The sequence below is a fragment of the Mustelus asterias genome, chromosome 19, assembly GCF_964213995.1.
Source record: "Mustelus asterias chromosome 19, sMusAst1.hap1.1, whole genome shotgun sequence".
Lineage (NCBI taxonomy): Eukaryota > Metazoa > Chordata > Chondrichthyes > Carcharhiniformes > Triakidae > Mustelus > Mustelus asterias.
Genome location: NC_135819.1, coordinates 45680669 through 45702162, shown reverse-complemented (window position 1 = coordinate 45702162; position 21494 = coordinate 45680669). Strand labels below are relative to the sequence as shown.

Below are 21494 nucleotides of genomic sequence, written 5' to 3'. Positions count from 1 at the left end.
AAGTTCTTAAAAATCATGGGGAGGCTCATGGCGGTTTGTGGGTCACAAATGGCAAAGCAGCATCAATCAATCAGCGGTTTCTGGAGATCAGCATCTCCCAGTCTGTCTCCTCCTCTATTAATTTACTGGCCAATTTGTACATTAGTAACCGCAGACCCTCTTAACTCGTTGTTTTTTTATTATTCGTGTCACAAGTAGGCTTACATTAACACTGCAATGAAGTTACTGTGAGAATCCCCTAGTCGCCACACTCCGGCGCCTGTTCGGGTTACACTGAGGGAGAATTTAGCATGGCCAATCCACCTAACCAGCATGTCGTTCAGACTGTGGGAGGAAACGGGAGCACCCGGAGGAAACCCACGCAGACACGGGGAGAACGTGCAGTCTCCGCACAGTGACCTGAGCCGGGAATTGAACCCAGGTCCCTGGCGCTGTGAGGCAGCAGTGTTAACCACTGTGCCACCGTGCTGCCCATTGTTATGTTTCAAGTAAAATTTGACTCCCTTTATTTACAGTAACAGTTTTAACAACACCAGGTTAAAGTCCAACAGGTTTATTTGCTAGCAAATACCGTTAGCTTTCGGAGCGCTGCTCCTTCGTCAGATGGAGTGGAAATCTGCTCTCAAACAGGGCACAGAGACAGAAAATCAAGTTACAAAATATTGATTAGAATGCAAATCTCTACAGCCAACCAGTTCTTAAAGATACAGACAATGTGAGTGGAGGGAGCATTAAGCACCGGTTAAAGAGATGTGTATTGTCTCCAGACAGGACAGCCAGCAAGTCCAGGAGGCAAGCTGTGGGCGTTACTGATAGTGTGACTTAAATCCAACATCCCGGTTTAGGCCGTCCTCATGTGTGCAGAACTTGGCTATCAGTTTCTGCTCAGCGACTCTGCGCTGTCATGTGTCGTGAAGGCCGCCTTGAAGAACGCTCACCCGAAGATCAGAGGCTGAATGCCCGTGACCGCTGAAGTGCTTCCCCACAGGAAGAGAACAGTCTTGCCTGGTGATTGTCGACCCGTGTTCATTCATCCGTTGTCGTAGCGTCTGCATGGTTTCCCCAATGTACCATGCCTTGGGACATCCTTTCCTGCAGTGTATCAGGTAGACAACGTTGGCCGAATTGCAAGAGTAGGTACCATGTACCTGGTAGATGGTGTTCTCACGTGAGATGATGGCATCCGTGTCGATGATCTGGCACGTCTTGCAGAGGTTGCTGTGGCAGGGTTGTGTGGTGTCGTGGTGTGGTGTGGTGGTGAGCTGCCTTCTGGAACCGCTGCAGTCCATGTGTAGGTACACTCACAGCACTGCAGGGAAGTGAGTTCCAGGATGTTGATCCAGCGACGGTGATGGAATTGCAAAATAGTTCCAAATTAGGATGATGTGCAACTTGGAGAGGAATTTGCAGGTGCTGGTGTTCTAACGCATCTGCCACCCTTGCCGTTTCACGTCATGAATTCAGAAGATGGTGTGAAAGGAGCCTTGGCGAGTTGCTACAATGCATCTTGTGTATAATGGACATTGCTGCCACTGTGTGTTGGTGATAGACAGAAGGCTGGCTGCTTTGCGCTGGAAGGAGTCTAGCTTTTTGGGCATAGTTGGACTTGCACTAATTTAGGCAAGCGGAAAGTATCCATCACACTCCTGACTCATTCATGTAGATGTTGGGCAGGATTTTCTTTGGGACGAAGGGGGCGGGTGGTCAAGAGAAAAGGTTTTCCTCTGGTTCCTATTTACTTCAGTTTTTCCAGGGCTTCTTGGAGCCATACTTGGTCAAATACTGCCTTGATGTCAAGGGCTCACTTTTGGAGCCTCACTTGGATTTCCTCACTTTTGGAAATCAGTTCTTTTGTCCATGTTTGGACAAAGGCTGTAATGAGGTCAGGAATCATAGAATCCCTACAGTGCGGAAAGAGGCCAAATGGTCCATCGAGCCTGCACTGACCACAATCCCACCCAGGCCTTATTCCTGTAACCCCACATATTTACCTTGCTAGTCCCGCTGACACTAGGGTCAATTTAACATGGCCAATCAACCTAACCCGCACATCTTTGGAGTGTGGGAGGAAACGGGAGCACCCGGAGGAAACCCATGCAGACACGGGGAGAATGTGCAAACTCCACACAGACAGTGACCCGAGGTGGGAATTGAACCGAGGTCTCTGGTGCTGTGAGGCCGATGGTAGTCATGATGTGGAGATGCCGGCGTTGGACTGGGGTAAGCACAGTAAGAAGTCTCACAACACCAGGTTAAAGTCCAACAGTTTTATTTGGTAGCAAATACCATAAGCTTTCGGAGCAATGCTCCTTCGTCAGATGGAGTGGGCTGTGAGGCAGCAGTGCTAACCACTGTGCCACCATGCCGCCCCAGGAGCTGAGTGGTCCTGGGGAAACCCACACTGAGTGTCAGGGAGCAGGGTGATAAGTGTAAGGTGTCGACGACATGTCCCATCACCTTGCTGATGACGGAGAGGAGGCTGATGAGGTGGTAGTTCACCTGATTCAGTTTCTCCTGCTTTTTGTAGACAGGGTGAACCTGAGCAGTTTTCTACATTATTGGGTCAAAAAACAAAGAACAGTACAGCACAGGAACAGATTCGGCCCTCCAAACCTGCACCGATCACGTTGTCCAATCTAGATCAACTGCTTATATCCCTGTATTCCCTGTCTGTTCATGTGTCTATCCAGTGGGTTCATGTGTCAATCCATGGGTCGGTAGCACAGTGGTTAGCACTGCTGCTTCACAGCGCCAGGGACCCTGGTTCGATTTCCGGCTTGGGTCACTATCTGTGTGGAGTTTGCATGCTCTCCCCGTGTCTGCATGGGTTTCCTCCGGGTGCTCTGGTTTCCTCCCACATTCTGAAAGACGTGCTGGTTAGATGTATTGACCCGAACAGGCGTCAGACTGTGGCAACTAGGGGAATTTCACAGTAACTTCATTGCAGTGTTAATGAAAGCCTTACTTGTGACTAATAAATAATAAATAAACTTTATGTTAGGCTGTGGGAGAGCTCTCCCAGTTTCGGCACAATTTTTTTAACCTTTAAATTTGCCATTAATTCACTCATTTCCAATTACCACTATTACATTGTAGCCTAAATTTAACAAATCCCAGTACTTACCTGAGCCAGCTGCTGAGAATATCTGCCTCATTGATCTTATCAGATAAGCAGTTTCAGTCAGCTTTGATGTTCTGCAAATCACTGGATAATTCATTCGACTAAGCTGCAGAACTATTGATCTCTCCCAGTATCCAGATAAAAAGGGCGACTTCGGTCCAGGTAGTTAGTGTAATGCATTAAGGGGTGAAATTACTTCCAGTGTATTGAAACTGTGTTAAATTTTAGTTTATCCTTCTTGCATTTGTTTTAATATACCTCCTGGCAATCACAGGTTCACCGTGCACACTTTCTGCAAGATTGAGTCCAATCAGGCTCACATGCAAGTGGGTAATCAAACAGAAAGCAACTACAATAATGGTACAGAATCACCTATAACTGACAAACGGCCATTTCACCAGGATAAATAGGACAAAATGGAACAGTTCAGCTCTTGATCATGTTACATTGAGTGACTGTGGAATGAGGAGCCAAAGTCATAGAATCATAGAATCCCTACAGTACAGAAAGAGGCTATTCGGCCCATCGAGTCTGCAGCAACCATAATCCCACCCAGGCCCTATCACCGTATCCCTACATATTTACCCACTAATCCCTCTAACCTACGCATCTCAGGACACTAAGGGCAATTTTAGAATGGCCAATCAACCTAACCCGCACATCTTTTGGACTGTGGGAGGGAACCGGAGCACCCGGAGGAAACCCACGCAGACACGAGGAGAATGTGCAAACTCCACACAGACAGTGACCCAAGCCGGGAATCGAACCCAGGTCCCTGGAGCTGTGAAGCTAACCACTGAGCTACCGTGCCGCCTTGTGTACAAAGCCCAGTTCACTTGCCTAAATGATGAGAGGCAAAGGATGGTAGAGCAATCCATTGATATTCCAAGTTACACCACAATAGCGAGGCAATACAGCAGGCACAAGAAATGGTTCTTCTCGACTGCCACACATCAAAAAGTGTAAGCAAGAGAGCATCTGACACAAATGCAGCTCTCATTTCCTTCTCCCCTCTGTATTCTATGAACGGTATGCTTTGTCAGTATAGCTTGTAAGAAACAAAACTTTTCACTGTATCCCAATACATGTGACAATAATAAATTGGGCGGGGATCCAAAGAAATTGGATTCCCACTCAAGTTCCATCCCACATAGAAGGACTCGAAATGTTGACTCTGCTTTCTCTCCTTACGGATGCTGCCAGGCCTGCTGAGTTTTTCTGGCATTCTCCTCCCTTGTTTCAAAAGAAATTAATGAGGATTGATCAGAAATACTAGAACACGTTATCAAAGACCAAGATCCAAAATACTATGTGTGAGGTAGCCGACATTAAGTGAGAATGTCTCAGTGCAAGTGTTGACACAGCAGAAAATACAGTCACTGACATGGTTTGATGAGGTCACCCTGAACATCTTGGGTGGGATTTTATGGCCTTGCTCATCTCGAAACCATAAAATCCCACCCCAAGTCAATGGATCTTCCCATGATCCACCCCTCGACCGCTCCAATTCCCGTGGTGGGCGGGATGGTAAAATTCCGGCCCTTAGATTTGGGAGGTCATGGAGAGCTTGAGTGTCGCACAACCTGGAAATAACTGACAACACTATTATTCAATTTAAGCTCTGTACCCAAGCCAGTGCATGGTCATTCCATGAAGCGCAGCAAGATTCTGTCTTAACCACACTCCTGCACCATTCTTTCAGAGAAGTATAACCACTCTTTAAGCTTCCTGAGGGCGCAATGCATTCTGTGTCACAATGTGAAGCATGTACTGGCTCACAGGCACACACTACACAAGCTTTCTGTCAATTAGAGGAGGAAATGTAATGGGAAATGTTTATGATTTATGTTGGAGGTGGGCCCGCGAATGGGAGGACTGGAAAGTTGGCATCGGAAAGCAACTTGCCAGCCTGTTCCTGCCCCTGGGCCATTTTTAAAATTGATTGTTTTATGTGGCCAAATCCATTGGTTCTCCATCCAAAGCATCTGCAGCTGTGACCAGTATAAATTTTAGCTTTATTAAGAAGTCTTCTCTCTCTCTCTCTTGCTGTCGCTCGCTCTTTCTCTCTCCGCTATTGTGTTCCGTCATGATTCTAATGACATGGAGCCGTGAATGAATTTGTTTTGTGAGTGAGAATGTTGCTTTCTGAAAAACCTACAGGAAACTGGTGTGGTTCATGTTCTCACATCTTTACAGTCCGAACATCAATAGGTCCTGGAGTCAGTGTGCAAGGAAGTAAACTTGAGAACATCAATCTGTAGTTTGACCATTGTTACCAAATGCAAAGTCCATGATGCCAGCAGCAAATAGTTTATTTTGTTTTCCTCTGGCTGTTTTTTGCTGTTTCACATAACTTTCCTTGTCAGTTGTTAGATCACCTGTACAGTTTCATTTATATCCTCCAGCTGTTAGCTAAAGAAACTATTCTCCATACAGTGGGGAAACCTTTCAAAATAACACATTGCAACTCAGAAGTCTCACACATCTCCTTATTGGAGACTCCTTGCAACATTAGAAATGCCTGGAGTGAAATACTCAAGTCAGGCTCCTGGGCATTGACAGATACTATAACAAAGATATCTTATCATAGAATCCCTACAGTGCAGAAGGAGGCCATTCAACCCATCGAGCCTGCACTGACAACAATCCCACCCAGGTCCTATCCTCGTAACCCCACGTATTTACCCTGCTAATCCCCCTGACACTGTGGGGCAATTTAACATAGACAATCCACCTGACCTACACATCTTTTGACAGTGGGAGGAAACTGGAGCACCCGGAGGAAACCTGCGCTGACACAGAGAGAATGATCAAACTCCACACGGACAGTCACCCAAGGCTGGAATTGAACCCAGGATCCTGGTGCTTTGAGGCAGCAGTGCTAACCACAGTGCCGCCCTGAGCTTGTATGCTGTGGCACTCTGTTTTTATGTGAAGATGCCAGAATACTCTGATGTGTTATAGGAGTCCACAAACCAGGGGAACGGTCCTCATACAGAAAGGTGACTAGTGCTACAGTGGAAGAATCGCAGGGCGATTAGGCTGATTAAGCCAATAAAGGTCCAGCACAATAACTTCTTTGAGTAATAAGGGTCAGTCAAAACTTTAACTTTCTCCAATCTGACTCTCCTTAATGGGGGGGAAATGAGAAATCCAGCCCTGGTATCTCCTTGCTACAGCTTATTGATAATGCCAGCTCAGCTTGCCAGTAGCCCATTCTGCATTTCTCAGAATTCTCCTTCTCTCGAAGAAGAAGAAGCTTTACAACTTAAGATAGCATTGACCAATAAAAGCTTGTTCAAGCTTTTAAAACCCTGCCTTCTATTAGCCTTGTACAATTTACCTTTTGTGGCCATCTTCCGGTTGTATTTTGATATGACTGGTTACAGATTAAACAGAATGGTTTGATCTTTGAAAGTTTATATTGTGTTCTCTCTTCTCCTCTGCTATTGGTCTGATTCTAACTAGTTCCCCTGTGCTTGTTGCTGCTGTTGATTCATCCCCGGTTTCCTAATAGTCCATACTTAGATGAATGATTTGTTAACAATGCCACTGTGAATCTCAGCACATGAATACAATTGCGATATGTTACCATTATCTCCTTCTCCCCCTCCCATGCTGTGCACACACAGTCCAGCATATGTTCACAAATAATCCTTCCCGACTCATTGTTTGATTCCCCATGTGTTAGCAACAAGTCTCACACAACTAGGGAAACAGGGATATCATGCCACCCCACCCATTGTTCTGATATTCACTGTGCCCAGGTGATCCAGGGCATCTCAGCATGGTCACAGAGAAATATCTCCTTCTGTCTTGCTTTTTGACAATAATACGGGCAGAGTGAAGATGTTCCTTCTGTAAATAAAATACATTAATTATTGCCTTCATAGGTTCAGATTGAAGCAGCCTTTGTCTATTGTAGTGCAGAGATTGCAGGTGCTTTTCAACTTTACATACAGAAAAATACCAGCAGTTCAGGGGAGTTTTCCCTTGTAGGAAAGAAAGACAAGCCTGCTTTAAGTCTGGGAGTGGAATGAAGCCTGTGGCTCTAAACATAACCTCCTTGCTCTTGTACCCTCTTCCCCTATTAATAAAGTAAGAAGTTTAACAACACCAGGTTAAAGTCCAACAGGTTTATTTGGTAGCAAATGCCACTAGCTTTCGGAGCGCTAGAGTGGAGATCTGCTCACAAACAGGGCATACAGAGACACAAACTCAATTTACAGAATAATGATTGGAATGCAGTCTTTACAGATAATCAAGTCTTAAAGGTATAAAAAATGTGAGTGGAGAGAGCATTAAGCACAGGTTAAAGAGATGTGTATTGTCTCCAGACAGGACAGCCAGTGGGATTCTGCAAGTCCAGGCAAGCTGTGGGGGTTACAGATAGTGTGACATAAACCCAAGATAATGAACGGCTTAGATAGGATGGACGTAGGGAAGTTGTTTCCATTAGCAGGGGAGACTAGGACGCGGGGGCACAGCCTTAGAATAAAAGGGAGTCACTTTAGAACAGAGATGAGGAGAAATTTCTTCAGCCAGAGAGTGGTAGGTCTGTGGAATTCATTGCCACAGAGGGCTGTGGAGGCTGAGACGTTGAGCGTCTTCAAGACAGAAATTGATAAATTCTTGATTTCTCGAGGAATTAAGGGCTATGGGGAGAGAACGGGTAAATGGAGTTGAAATCAACCATGATTGAATGGTGGAGTGGACTCGATGGGCCGAATGGCCTTACTTCCGCTCCTATGTCTTATGGTCTTATGGTCTTAAGATCCCGGTTGAGGCCGTCCTCATGCGTGCGGAACTTGGCTATCAGTTTCTGCTCAGCGACTCTGCGCTGTTGTGTGTCGTGAAGGCCGCCTTGGAGAATGCTTACGTGAAGATCAGAGGCCGAATGCCCGCTGAAGTGCTCCCCAACAGGAAGAGAACAGTCTTGCCTGGTGATTGTCGAGCGGTGTTCATTCATCCGTTGTCGTAGCGTCTGCATGGTTTCCCCAATGTACCATGCCTCGGGACATCCTTTCCTGCAGCGTATCAGGTAGACAACATTGGCCGAGTTGCAAGAGTATATACCATGTACCTGGTGGATGGTGTTCTCAACCTGATACGCTGATACGCTGCAGGAAAGGATGTCCCGAGGCATGGTACATTGGGGAAACCATGCAGACGCTACGACAACGGATGAATGAACATCGCTCGACAATCACCAGGCAAGACTGTTCTCTTCCTGTTGGGGAGCACTTCAGCGGTCACGGGCATTTGGCCTCTGATCTTCGCGTAAGCGTTCTCCAAGGCGGCCTTCATGACACATGACAGCGCAGAGTCACTGAGCAGAAACTGATAGCCAAGTTCCGCACACATGAGCATGGCCTCAACCGGGATCTTGGGTTCATGTCACACTATCTGTAACCCCCACAGCTTGCCTGGACTTGCAGAATCTCACTGGCTGTCCTGTCTGGAGACAATACACATCTCTTTAACCTGTGCTTAATGCTCTCTCCACTCACATTGTTTGTACCTTTAAGACTTGATTATCTGTAAAGACTGCATTCCAATCATTATTCTGTAAATTGAGTTTGTGTCTCTGTGATCTCCACTCCATCTGACGAAGGGGCAGCGCTCCGAAAGCTAGTGGCTTGTGCTACCAAATAAACCTGTTGGACTTTAACCTGGTGTTGTTAAACTTCTTACTGTGTTCACCCCAGTCCAACGCCAGCATCTCCACATCATGCCTATTAGTAAAGCCATGGCTGCTTTGTTTTGGGAGTTTATAAGCTTGTGAGTTTTCAGATTTTTTTTTCGTCAAAGCTCATCTCATTTTCCTCAAGTCACCATAGCGCACTGGTTAGCACAGCTGCCTCACGGCACCAGGGATCCGGGTTCAATTCCCGCTTGGTTCACTGTCTGTGTGAAGTCTGCACATTCTCCCCGTATCTGCGTGGGTTTCCTCCGGGTGCTCCGGTTTCCTCCCACAGTCCAAAAGACATGCTGGTTAGGTGGATTGGTCATGCTAAATTCTCCCTCGGTGTACCCAAACTGGCGCAGGAGTGTGACGACTAGGGGATTTTCACAGTAACTTCACTGCAGTGTTAATGTAAGCCTACTTGTGACACTAATAAATAAACTTTAAACATATTAACTGTATTGCTAAAGAAGGCGTGTGATCTGCTTCCAGTCCTGCTCTTGCATTCTTGGAGACAACTGGCGAGTTTTCCTTTCCTTCTCTTCACCCTGTGCTTAAGCACTCAGCCTCTGGTAATTCTCTGACATGCCATCGTGCAATGAATTTGAACTTTCAGCCCACGTGCTGCCATACTGCTGACTTTGGATCTCGGAACACCCTTGTTCGAAACCAATAATGCTGCTTTGTTGAAGTTCTTGTTATGAAAAGTGGAGTGCTGCTTTTGCTGCCATGTTATTATCCAAATTGTGGCTTAGTTATTTCATTACATCCTTGCAACCTGTCAATGAAACTACCAAAATCTGAAACCGTATGCAGTGTCTAATATGTATTTTTTATATTTAAAATCTACTGTTTTCCTGAATATGATTTCAAATGATGATTTCTCTTGATATTTTGCTCTTTGTGGTTTCTGTAATTTGTTTCAGTTTGTGCACTCTAGTCAGGCCTTAAACATTAGAAGAAAAGGAATGGGATGATAGGAAAGGACTGGTGTCGGAACAGCTAAAGTGAAATTGAAGAGATTTGGCAGTCACTGTAATTTCAACATGAGCCATTGTCCAATCATTGCACAGCAGCAAATGATAACACAAAAAGAATGCTGGCCTTTATTGTCAAATTAGTAGAAAGGCATGGTGGTATAGTGATTAGCACTGCTGCCTCACAGCACCAGGGACCCGGGTTCAATTTTGGTTTTGGGTGGTTGTCTGTGTGGAGTTTGCACATTCGTCCCGTGTCTGTGTGGGTTTCCTCAGGGTGCTCCGGTTTCCTCCCACAATCCAAAGATTTTCAGGTTAGGTGCAGCGGCCATGCTAAATTCTCCCTCAGTGTACCCTAACAGAAGTTGGAGTGTGGCGACTAGGGGATTTTCACAGTAACCTCATTGCAGTGTTAATGTAAGTCTACTTGTGACACTAATAAATAAACTTAACTTTACCCAGGTCCTCTCCCCCTCCTATCCTTGTTAGCCCACACATTTACCATCTAACCTACACAACTTGGGATGCTACGGGACAACTTAGCATGGCCAATCCACCTAACCTGCACATCTTTGGACTATGGGAGGAAACCAGAACACCTGGAGAAAACCCATGCAGACACAGGGAGAATGTGCAAACTCCACACAGACAGTCACTCAAGGCTATAATTGAACCCAGGTCCCTGGCACTGTGAGGCAGCAGTGCTAACCACTCTGCCACCATGCTACGCTTGCTGGCCTAGCCAGTGATGCCCATGTCCTGTTAAAGAATTGAAAGAAAATAGACTGGTTTTCTAGAATAGACCCACATAGGGAAATGGACCAGTTGTACTATTATTACAGAGTGATGTAACAGCTATCAAAGCCAGATTTCACAACAGAAGGAGAAAGGTTAAAAATAAAATTGAATATATTATTACTTGGTAACAACTAAAGATCATCAGCTACCCTTACAGACTAAAGCAGGTGTAATATCATTGCATTTCTTTGGAACAGTCAGTAATCAAGGCAATGAGTGGGCTGTACATTTCTAAAGTTAGTGATGCAGCCCAGAGTAAGGTTAGGATCTGGGTTGTTTAAGAGTATGGAAATTCTTATTTTTAAACCTTTATGGACATGACATTGCCCAAATAATATTGCGTTATTCTGCACAATGGCAAATATCTGTGTGGTTTTCAAAGATACAGCAGCAATAACTGTGACATAAAGACTTCCATTAAGTAAATCAAAAAGAAATAAATCCGTCTTCACGTTATTTTGAAATACCCCACGGATACAAAACATTCACTTTGACTGAGCAAAGATTGTCAATTTGTGATGGCACAATATAAGCAGATAAACGTATTTAAGTTGTCTTTTGTGACATTGCAGGAATCGGAAACGAGGAAAGACGACCAGTCTCTGGACATTAGGCTGTCTCCCTCACTGGACAGCTTCCCTCCGGAAGAGGAGGACAATCCTTATGAATTCCTGGCTACAGCGGTCACCAAGAAACCCCGTTCATTGGAAATATCCAGAGTGTCTTCAGGAATACCAGGTATTGAAATTTGAGTGTCATTGGGTTTCACTTTCTGGTCTTGGCTTCAGATATCATTGAAAATTGGAATCAAGATGGCACTGGAGTGAGGCGACTTCTTGAGGGCTGTCCCCAGCATGCCCTCTAATTCTATCTTTTCCTCACGTTCTATGCTTTCAAAACTGTACTCTAATTCTTTTAAACTCTTTAATAATGTTCTATTGCAATCTCTTCTGATCTTTAATGTATCACTCTATATTCTGCACTCTCTCCTTTCCTTCTCTCCTATGTACTCTATGAACGGTATGTTTTCTGTATAGTGTGCAAGAAAGAATACTCTTTGTATCCCGGCACATGTGACAATAAATCAAATCAAATCAAAAACATGTAGGGGGCAAGTGAGGCAGTATTGCTGAATCGCTACATTAACCATAGCATTGAAACTATGCCCCACTGAGCTGCTCTCATCTGATAATGCAATGTTAGCTCAGTTCAGTATCGTTGAGAGATTTCTGGAGCTCAGTGCATGCTTTGCCAGGAGACCCACTGTGACGATGATGTCAGATGACAACAGTTATATTTCTGTCTGAAACTCTGTCTGAGGCATGGAGGTCCCTTTTGATTGGTCTTTGAAGCCAAAGAGGCAATGTACCAAGAACAAAGTATAGCCCTAGTAAAAGTGTGAAGTGATCCCTTTTGGTAGGAAGAACACAACTTTAAAAGAAGGGTACATTTCTTTAGGGATGTAAGAGCAGAGGACCTGGGTGTACATTTGTATCAGTCATTGAAGGTGACAAAACAGATTGAGAGCACAGTTAATAAAGCAAACTGTATCCTAGGCTTTTATTAATGGGGGAATAGAGTACAAGAGCAAGGAGTTTATATTAGAATTATAGAATCCCCAGAGTGCAGAAGGAGACTATTTAGCCCATCGAGTCTGCACCAACTCTCTGATGAAGTATATTACCCAGCCCCTGTACGCCCACTAATCTCCTTAACCTAAACATCTTTGGATGTACTCCAAGGGGCAATTTATCCTGGCCAATCCACCTAACCTGCTCATCTTTGGAGTGTGGGAGGAAACCGGAGCACCCGGAAGAAACCCACGCAGACCAGGGGAGAACGTGCTGACTCTACATAGATAATGATCCAAGCCAGGAATTGAACCCGGGTTCCTGGTGGTATAAGGCAGCAGTGCTTAACCACTGATAGGGAGAAACGGCGGGAGGGTTGTGATCAAGAGGGCACAAATTTAAGGTAATTGACAAAAGAAACAATTGAGATGTGAGGAAAAACGTCTTCATACAGTGTGTGGTTAAGATCTGGAACACACTGTCCAAGTGTGTGGTGGAGGTAGATTCAACTGAGCTATACAAGACGGAATTGGTTTATGATCTGAAGAGAAAAAATGTTCAGGGTTACAGCAAAAGACAGGGGAATGGCACTCGGTAAATTGCTCATTCAGAGAGGATGACGCACACATGGTGGGCAGAATGGCCTCGTGTGATATTGGTAGGATAGGGGCATGCGGGAGGAAAAGGTCACCCATGAAACACCTGTTCCAAATAGTTGATGATCATTCTTGCCATAAATTGGAAAGGGGAAACCTCTAGTTAGCATTAAGTATGGACCTTAATCCTACATAATGTGTGTATGACTCCCATTGCCTGTGTAATTATATTTTCACATCTGGTAATTCAGGACTTCCAATGCATAGTGCCAAGGTGCTTTATGTGAATGAGATCACAACTTCAGCCCAGTAGAGCTTTGGGTGAAATCCACCAGTCAACTTTCAATAAACTTATTTTTGTGCAGAAATTACATACATATTTGATACAAAATAAAGGAGATATTGAGATTTATCCATTATTTCACACAACAAATCAAAGAGTATGATATAGTCTATTCGTTACATAGCTTTGTGTTACCTTTCCCCTGTTATTTCTCTTCTGCTTCTCTCTTTCCAATTTTTGCTGTTCCTCTCTCCGTTCCTTTACTTCTCTTTGTCTTTTACTCGTGATCCCACTACTGTCATCGGGGATTCCCATTGTTCGCACCGTCCACTGCTGGGGAACCCGCGGCGGTGGGGGGGAAGGGTTGCTGTCAGCAGATGGAAAATCCTGCCCACTGTCCTTTTGTCACATTTACAAACAGGCACTCTGCCTGCTTTTATATTTTAAAAAATCACCTTTGCTTCAATAAAGCTTTCCAAATATACCCTCCGGATTTTCAGAATGATGTTTCCTGTTACCTAAACAAATGTACATTTTGGAGGCAGTCGCCAATCAGCTGCTTAAGAATCTGAAAGGAATCAAGGTTGTTTTGCTGTTTAATGTCCAGTTAGGCGGAGGGGGCCCAGATCAGGCTCTTGGCTCTCATTTACAAATGTCAGGGGTCAGACACCTGAAAAGTGGGGCACAGGCCAAAATCAGGTTGGATATGTTTCAGGTGTCCTTTAAGCATGAGGTGTTGGTCCCTAGAATTGTACACCATTTCATTACCTGTACAATGGGCGAAACCAGATTCAATGTCTCACTCAACATGTATTTAAACATCAAAACATTCAGAGTTAATTCTAGCTCGACACAGTTTATTAATATACAGTTACAGAACTGAGACTTATCCACAAACATTTTCATCACTATACATTGTTTTGATGTGTACTTTATGATAACGTGTTATTTATTCTTAATTGGACAGATATATTGAAGAATAGTAAAGCATTAATATGTTGAGCCAGGTGATGACTTTTAGTCATGGGGAAGGCAATTAAATTGTTTAAAATCTATACAAGTTAAAATGTCATTACATTATAAAATGTCTTAACCTATTTACAACTTTTGGACTTCACTTATCTTTCAGTTCAACCACATCAATTTGAATTACCTATAAACTTATATACCTGAGATACTTAAACTTATACAAGTACTGGAACAGCTTGACTAGGGGCATGGCTAGTTCTGCAGCACAAGTCTTCAGTACTATTACCAGGATGTTGTCATGGCTCATTGACTTTGCAGCATCCAATGTGTCTTCAGCCATTTCTTGATATCACACAGAATGAATGGAATTGGCTGAAGATTGGCATCTGTGATGCTGGGGACCTCCGGAGGAAACCAAGATAGATCAGCCAATCAGCACTTCTGGCTGAAGATTGTTATGAATGCTTCAGCCTTGCCTTTTGCTCTGATATGCTGGACTCCCCTATTATTGAGGAAGGGGATATTTGTGGAGTCTCCTCCTCCAGTGAATTGTTTAATTGCCCACCACCATTCATGGCTGGATGTGGCAGAGTAGCAGAGCTTAGATCTGATCCGTTAGTTGTGGGATCTCATGGCTCTGTCTATCACACACTGCTTTCGCTGTTTGTCTGTGATGTAACTCACCTCCTTTGGTTGGTGTGCCTGGTGTTGCTCCTGGCATGCCCCCACCATCCTCTTCATTGAACCAGGGTTGATCTCTTGACTTAGTGCTAATGGTAGAATGGGGAATATGCCAGGCCATGAGGTTACAGATAATGGTTGAATACAATTCTCCTTTTGGTAGTGGCCCCAGCACTGCGTGGATGTCCAGGTTTGAGTTGCTAGATCTGTTTAAAAATCTATATCGTTTCGCACAGTGATAGTGCTGCACAACACGATGGCGTGTATCCTCATTGTGAAGCTGGGATTGTGTGGTGGGCACTCCCAGCAGTACTGTTGTGGACAGATGCACAGTAGGTGGATTGTTGAGGATGTGGTCAGGTAGGTTTTACCCTCTTGTTGATTCCCTCAACACATGTTGCAGACCCAGTCTAGCAGCTGTGTCCTTTAGGGCTCGGCCAGCTCAGCGGACAGTAGGTGGTAATCAGCAGGAGGTTTCCTTGTCGTGGTTGACCAGATGCCACAAGACTTCATGGGGTCCAGAGAACTCCCAAGGCAGCTCCCTCCCAAATGTATTCCACTTTATTACCACCTCTCGTGGGCCTGAGCTGCCAGTGAGTGGCAGGAATGGTTACGCTGGTGTCTGGGAGACTAACTGTAAGGTGTCATATGAAACTTTAATGAGGCTGCAGTTGGAATATTGTGTGCAGCTCTGGTCCCCACACTACTAGAAGGACGTGGATGTTTTGGAGAGAGTGCAAAAAGGGTTCACCAAGATATTGCCTGGTTTGGAGTATTTTAGGTATGAGGAGACGTTGGATAAACTCGGACTGTTTTTACGGGAAAGACGGAGGCTGAGGGGCAATCTGATAGAAGTCTGCAAAATTATGAGAGGCATAAATAGGGTGGATAGTCAGAGGCTTTTTCCCAGGGCAAGGGTCGACTACAAAAGGGCATAGGTTTAAGGTGAGAGGTGGTAAGTGTAGGGGAGACATGCGGGGAAAGTTTTTCGCATGGAGGGTGGCGGATGTCTGGAGGCGAACAGAGGCATAGAAACCGTGTATTGGTGCAGGCTTGGTGGGCCGAAAGGCCTGTTCCTGTGCTGCATTGTTTGTTATTCTTTGCGAGTGACTGTGCCAGGCTGCTGCTTGACTAGTCTGTGAGGCAGCTCTCACAATTGTGGCACAAGCCCCCAGATGTTAGTAAGGAGGACTTTGCAAGGATGACAAGTCTGGGTTTGCTGTTGTCGTTCCCAGTGCCGCAGTCTGTGCCAGGGCGTGTGTCCAGTTTCAATCGTTTTTTAAGGCTTTATAACTGCTTTGGTACAACTGAGTGGCTTGCTAGGCTATTTCAGAGTCAACCACATTGCTGTGGATCTGGAGTTACATGTAGGCTAGACCAGATAAAGACAGCAGAGTTCCTTCCCTAAAGGATACTAGTGAACCAGATGTATTTTTACAAGTGCTTCATGGTCACTATTACCAAAACTAGTTCTAATTCCTGATTTTACTAACTGATTTTAATTTCCACTAGCTGCCAGGGTGGGATTTGAACCGGGGCCTCTGTCTGGTGATGTTACCACTACGCCACTGTGTATGTGCCGAAACTTTGTAGAAGATCAATTCTCATTGCTTCATGAAATAAATCAAATGTCTTTTGTGGAAACTTGGAATTCACTTTTATTATTGTTTCATGCGATGTGGGTGTCGCTGGCTAGACCACCATTCACTGCTCATCCCTAATTGCCCTTAAGAAATTGGTGGTGATGAACCACCTTCTTGAACCACTGTAGTCCGTCTGGTGAACGTCCCCAGTGTCGTTCGAAAGGTAGTTTCAGGATTTTGGCCCCGGATACAGAAATATTTCAGTTTGTCAACTGCCTTTTGTACAGTCCTATTTTAATCCTAATCAAGATTGAAGCCTGCATTTAACTCCAACCTATTCCTGTCTTAATGAAATAAAAAGCATGACTTTTAACAATGAACACAAAGACTCTCCATTAATTATCCTAGCTTTAAAAGAATGGCTTTTCTGCTTTTCTGCAGGCACCTCTTTAACTGCTTTATCCCAAGATTTAAAATGAAATTATTTCTGGTGATTCTCATCCATCCAGATCTCAAATTCCTCCAGTAAATGTTGATGATTGTCGCTAGCACAAGCTATCATTTTTACCTTAAAAGCACAACTATGTTCATATGTTGAGAGAATCTACCATTTAAAGGCCTCTAAAAACTGCAATATCCATTTTGTTCAGAAAATAAAATAAAGTGGGGCAGAATTGTCCCATTCCCCCACCGACGGGTTCAGTGGCAGATGGTGGGGTTGGGTGGAGGGGGAGAATTTGGCAGAGGCTCAAAAATCGGTTTTACGCTAGTATGAATTTGCCCGCCAGGGTGGATCGGGAAACCCATCGGAGGCCGGAGTGAACCTCATTTACATCTCACTTATGGGATGCAGGTGAAGACCGAACCACTCACATGCTGGGCGGGAGTTTGCAGCCTCGCTCGTCCCAAAACAGTGAAACCCCATCCAAGGTCAACGGACCTGCCCATTGTCTGTCCCTCACCTGCTCCAATTCCCATGGCGAGCAGGGCAGTAAAATTCCAGCCTTTATTCGCCCCAGCAGGAAAACACACCAGAGCGAAACATGTTTGGAACGAAGTGATGTGCAGATGTTGGGACTCACCTGAACAATGCCTGGCACTGAATCCGAAGCTCAGGATGGACCTGGACTCCAGAACACTACAGCACTGAGTGGACAAAGCATCTGCAGGTGGACCTTCCAGCCCCAGAATGTTCCCGGTGATCTACCTTCACTCTCAGGAAGTCCACCATCTTTCTTCAGAAGTGGGTTCGTGATGTTGGCTGCCTTTACAACATGGCGCCCAGATAGGACACCAGACTGTGCACCATCAGACTTGCCCTGCGATGGAACATGGTGCAAAAGTAGAAATTAAAATCAGTTAGTGTGGAATGTGGCCCACATTATTAATGAGGTTGGGGTTGGAAGATTTGATGACCTCTGTAGCGGGAAGCACTCAGCGTTCCTGCCTCACCTGGCTTAGCCCCAGGATGGGAGAATTCCGTCCATAGTAACTATTCCATAGCACTGTGTACATTTAATCATACAAGTCCACAAAAAATGAATATTGTATATGCTTTGTAAACTTTGAAAAAGAAGTGTGCATTTGAAAACTGCTAAGTACACGGGCACTCAAAAGCTCCTGGTTCAATAAATGCTGCTAATCAAATTTATTGATCAGAGATTACAATCAAGTCACGTCAAATGTCACTTTCTGAATATAGCTTCAGCAGTATTTTGGTTTGTTATATGTGGAGGTACAAATTATTTATTCTTTGGAGCACGCCACCACCAACAATGTGATCCTGATACTTGTCGTGATGCGAGAATGAGGGAATTATTGGAGGCCAAGAAGTTTCACACTGGGGAAGTGGAAAACACAATGCCTGAGTCAATAAAGTGAGATTATCATCTAGCCCCTGGATTAATTGATCTGCTCGATTGCCATCTGCTCCCACTGGGAGATACACAGTTTCTGCAGTGCTGGACAAACTTATTTTGTAAATAGAAAGACGACGATTAATCTTTTACGATAAGTAGTTAGCTTACAAGGCCAAACAGAAAGCCATAAATCTGTGACAGACTCCTGAGAATCAGCAAATTGATGGTGGGTGGCCATCCCAGACGATACCGTGCCTAAAACAAGCCTCGATAATTGCATGATCCATAAAAGAGACGGAGAATGCATCCTCACAATGTTTGCACACACCACCTTATTTTCAGACCATTTTGAAGTTATTTTTCTCCCCTACACCAATTCTTGCTCATTGGGAAAGGAAAGACAGAGGCCAGGTCTAGCAGATCAGTTAATCCCAGTACAAGATAAAACAATGACACTTTAATGTTCTCAGAGAGTGAGCAGGATCATAAATTCTCTGTGTACAGTAAAAGTATTAAAATTAACCTTGAAAAGTACCCATTGGAGCATCAGTGATCTTTTTAAGTTTAGCCTAACTGCTGTTATGGAATCATAGAATCCTTCCAGTGCAAAAGGAGGCCATTTGGCCCATCGAGTCTGCACCGACAACAATCCCACCCAGCCCCTATCCTCATAACCCCATATATTTACCCGCTATTCCCTTTAACCTACGCTTCCCGGGACACTAAGGGGCAATTTAGCATGGCTAATCTACCTAACCCACACATCTTCGGACTGTGGGAGGAAACTGGAGCACCCAGAGGAAACCCACACAGGCAGGAGGAGAATGTGCAAACTCCACACAGATAGTCACCCGAGGTATGAAAAAGCACAGGAAGGAAGCCTTTTAATTTTTCCCCTCTCAGGCCCAGGGGGGAAGCTTGGACCTCCCCTGCTGTGAGCTCCCCTTTCCTCAACCCCGAGCTCTGTGGGTGGGGTGGGGAGGGGAGAGGGCCTGGAGGTAGCTTGACTGGGTAGCTCAGCAACTGTTCCTCTCACTTACCTTCTGTCAGCGGGCAAGGCGGTTTTCCACCAACTCCCACCAAGAACAGATAGGAAGTCACCTGGTGGGATTTAAATGAGGCCAAGGTGTTACAATACCTCAGACTGTATTTCTGGAACTGTAAGAAGTCTCACAACACCAGGTTAAAGTCCAACAGGTTTATTTGGTAGCAAACTACCAAATAAACCTATTGGACTTTAGCCTGGTGTTGTGAGACTTCTTACTGTGTTTACCCCAGTCCAACGCCGACATCTCCACATCATTTCTGGAACTGGCCATGAATTTTGCTCTGTGGCACATCCATTGGAAATTGTACCAAATTTAGAATCAGGGCCTTTCTCCTAACATTGCATCTCTTGCCTATAATGTGTAGCAGCTGTTGTATGGATGGTGGTCAGTTTACCAATCTATCAGTCAAGCAATGGTTTTGCCTACTTTGTTAGATACACTCTAATTCAGAGAATTCAGGGTTTAACTCAGAGGGAAGATCAGTTAGAGATATAAATCAACTGTGTTGTAAAATCAGTGAAACTTTATTACTTCTACCAACTATTTAATAGACAGTTAACAGTAATACAATCTTAAAGACGAATCGCTATAATGCAGAGCATCTGTCACATCCGAGACTGAGTCTATGGCCGAAATTTTACAGCCTTGCCTGCCCCAGAATCGGGGCGGGCGAGGCTCGTAGAACAGCATTCTCCATTCTCAGGCGAGGCGGTAAAATTCCCGTATATGTTTTTGGTGTCTTCTTTCTTCTTGATTGGTGGACTCTTTCCTCATCAACTGCAGCCTTTCCAATTTCTTTAAGAGGGTTAAATAGGACCTTCTGTAAAACCCTGGCTGCTAGCGAACCAAACTTCTCCATCTTGGGGCGGATGGGATCAAAGGTTAAAGGGAGAAAGCAGGATTAGGCTATTGAGTTGGACAATCAGCCATGATGGTGATGACTGGTGGAGCAGGCTCGAAGGGCCAAATGGCCTCCTCCTGCTCCTATCTTCTAGGTTTCTATGTATCTTCTTCCTCTGTGCCTGGCGAAAAAGCAGTTTCCTAATGTTCCCTGTGGCCTCTCCAGGTTTAGCTGGTATCTATGTTCTACAACCTTGTCCCTGAACACTGTCCCAGACAGCCTACTAAGCAGTCGGGTTAACATTCCTGTGTTCTGCCCTTTTAATGCTTTTAACCAAATCCTGCTTTTTGAATAATCCTGTGTTTCTTTTGAGTTTCACTAAAACTGGTATTAAAAATTCCGTAATCCTTCGCTTCCCTGCAGAAGTAATTTGTGTAAGTGGCCATTTATCAGTAAGGGTGATTGACTGCTACTAATGGGTTATGATTAGCCATCTTGTAAATTGCATGTAGGCTGAAAAAGTAACAGGTTCATTCTCTCCAACCACAATGTGCCATGACACAATCAAATCCCTTATTCTTTAACTTTGTTTTATTAATTGATGCTGATTAATATATGCAGGTTTGAAGCATACTCAGCATTTCCTTCAACCTACCTTTGGTGTTCTGGGAGGAATTTATATTCTTAACATTTTAATCATTTTAATGAAAATGCGATTACGTGGACTATATTCTGTACTATTTCTAATGTGGCACAAGGAGCTCTACTGAAAGAATCTTTACAAAGGACTTGTAAATCATTACGATTGTCATGATTTCTATTCATTTCTTTTTCTGCTCCCATCACTCAGTTTATTCTTGCAATTATTATAGGGCGGCACAGTGGTTAGCACTGCTCCCTCACAGCACCAGGGACTCGGGTTCAATCCCCAGTTTGGGTCACTGTCTGTGTGGAGTCTGCACATTCTCCCTGTGTTTGCATGGGTTACTTCCGGTTCCCTCCCACAGTCCAAAAGACATGCAGATTAGGTGCATTGGCCATGCTAAATTCTCCCTCAGTGTTCCCGAGCAGGTGCCAGAGTGTGGCAACCAGGGGATTTTCACAGTAACTTCACTGCAGTGTTAATGTAAGCCTAATTGCGACACAAATAAACTCAAACAATGATGTTGTGATACTTGTACTTCTCTAACCATGTTTTGAGCATGCATAATTTATCTGATTGTTTCAACACGGTTGGACGAACCGTCACAATCTGCCCAAAATTAAGTCTCCTGCAACCGCTGAAGTGGCATCATGGGTTAAATTTCAACACCACCCCCACCCCCACCCCCCACCCCACATCCCAACCCTGCTGCCAGGCATCTGCATCTTTACTGAGGTTAACTCTGACCTGGGGCTCATGCTGGTGGGGTGAGGGAGGGTGGCTACCTTTATCTCTTTTGTAAAACAGGAATATGAAAGGGTAACCTACCCTTAGGGT

General features: G+C 44.7%; 1 protein-coding gene across 5 annotated transcripts in view; it reads left to right on the top strand.

The window, feature by feature from the left end:
- anks1b (ankyrin repeat and sterile alpha motif domain containing 1B) overlaps window positions 1-21494 on the top strand; it is a 591188-nt gene that overhangs the window by 337511 nt on the left and 232183 nt on the right. For all 5 annotated transcript variants that reach the window (XM_078235473.1, XM_078235472.1, XM_078235471.1 and 2 more), the window contains one exon: window positions 11155-11320. In XM_078235473.1, the coding sequence (XP_078091599.1) occupies window positions 11155-11320 (166 nt within the window). The remainder of the gene's footprint in view (window positions 1-11154; window positions 11321-21494) is intronic.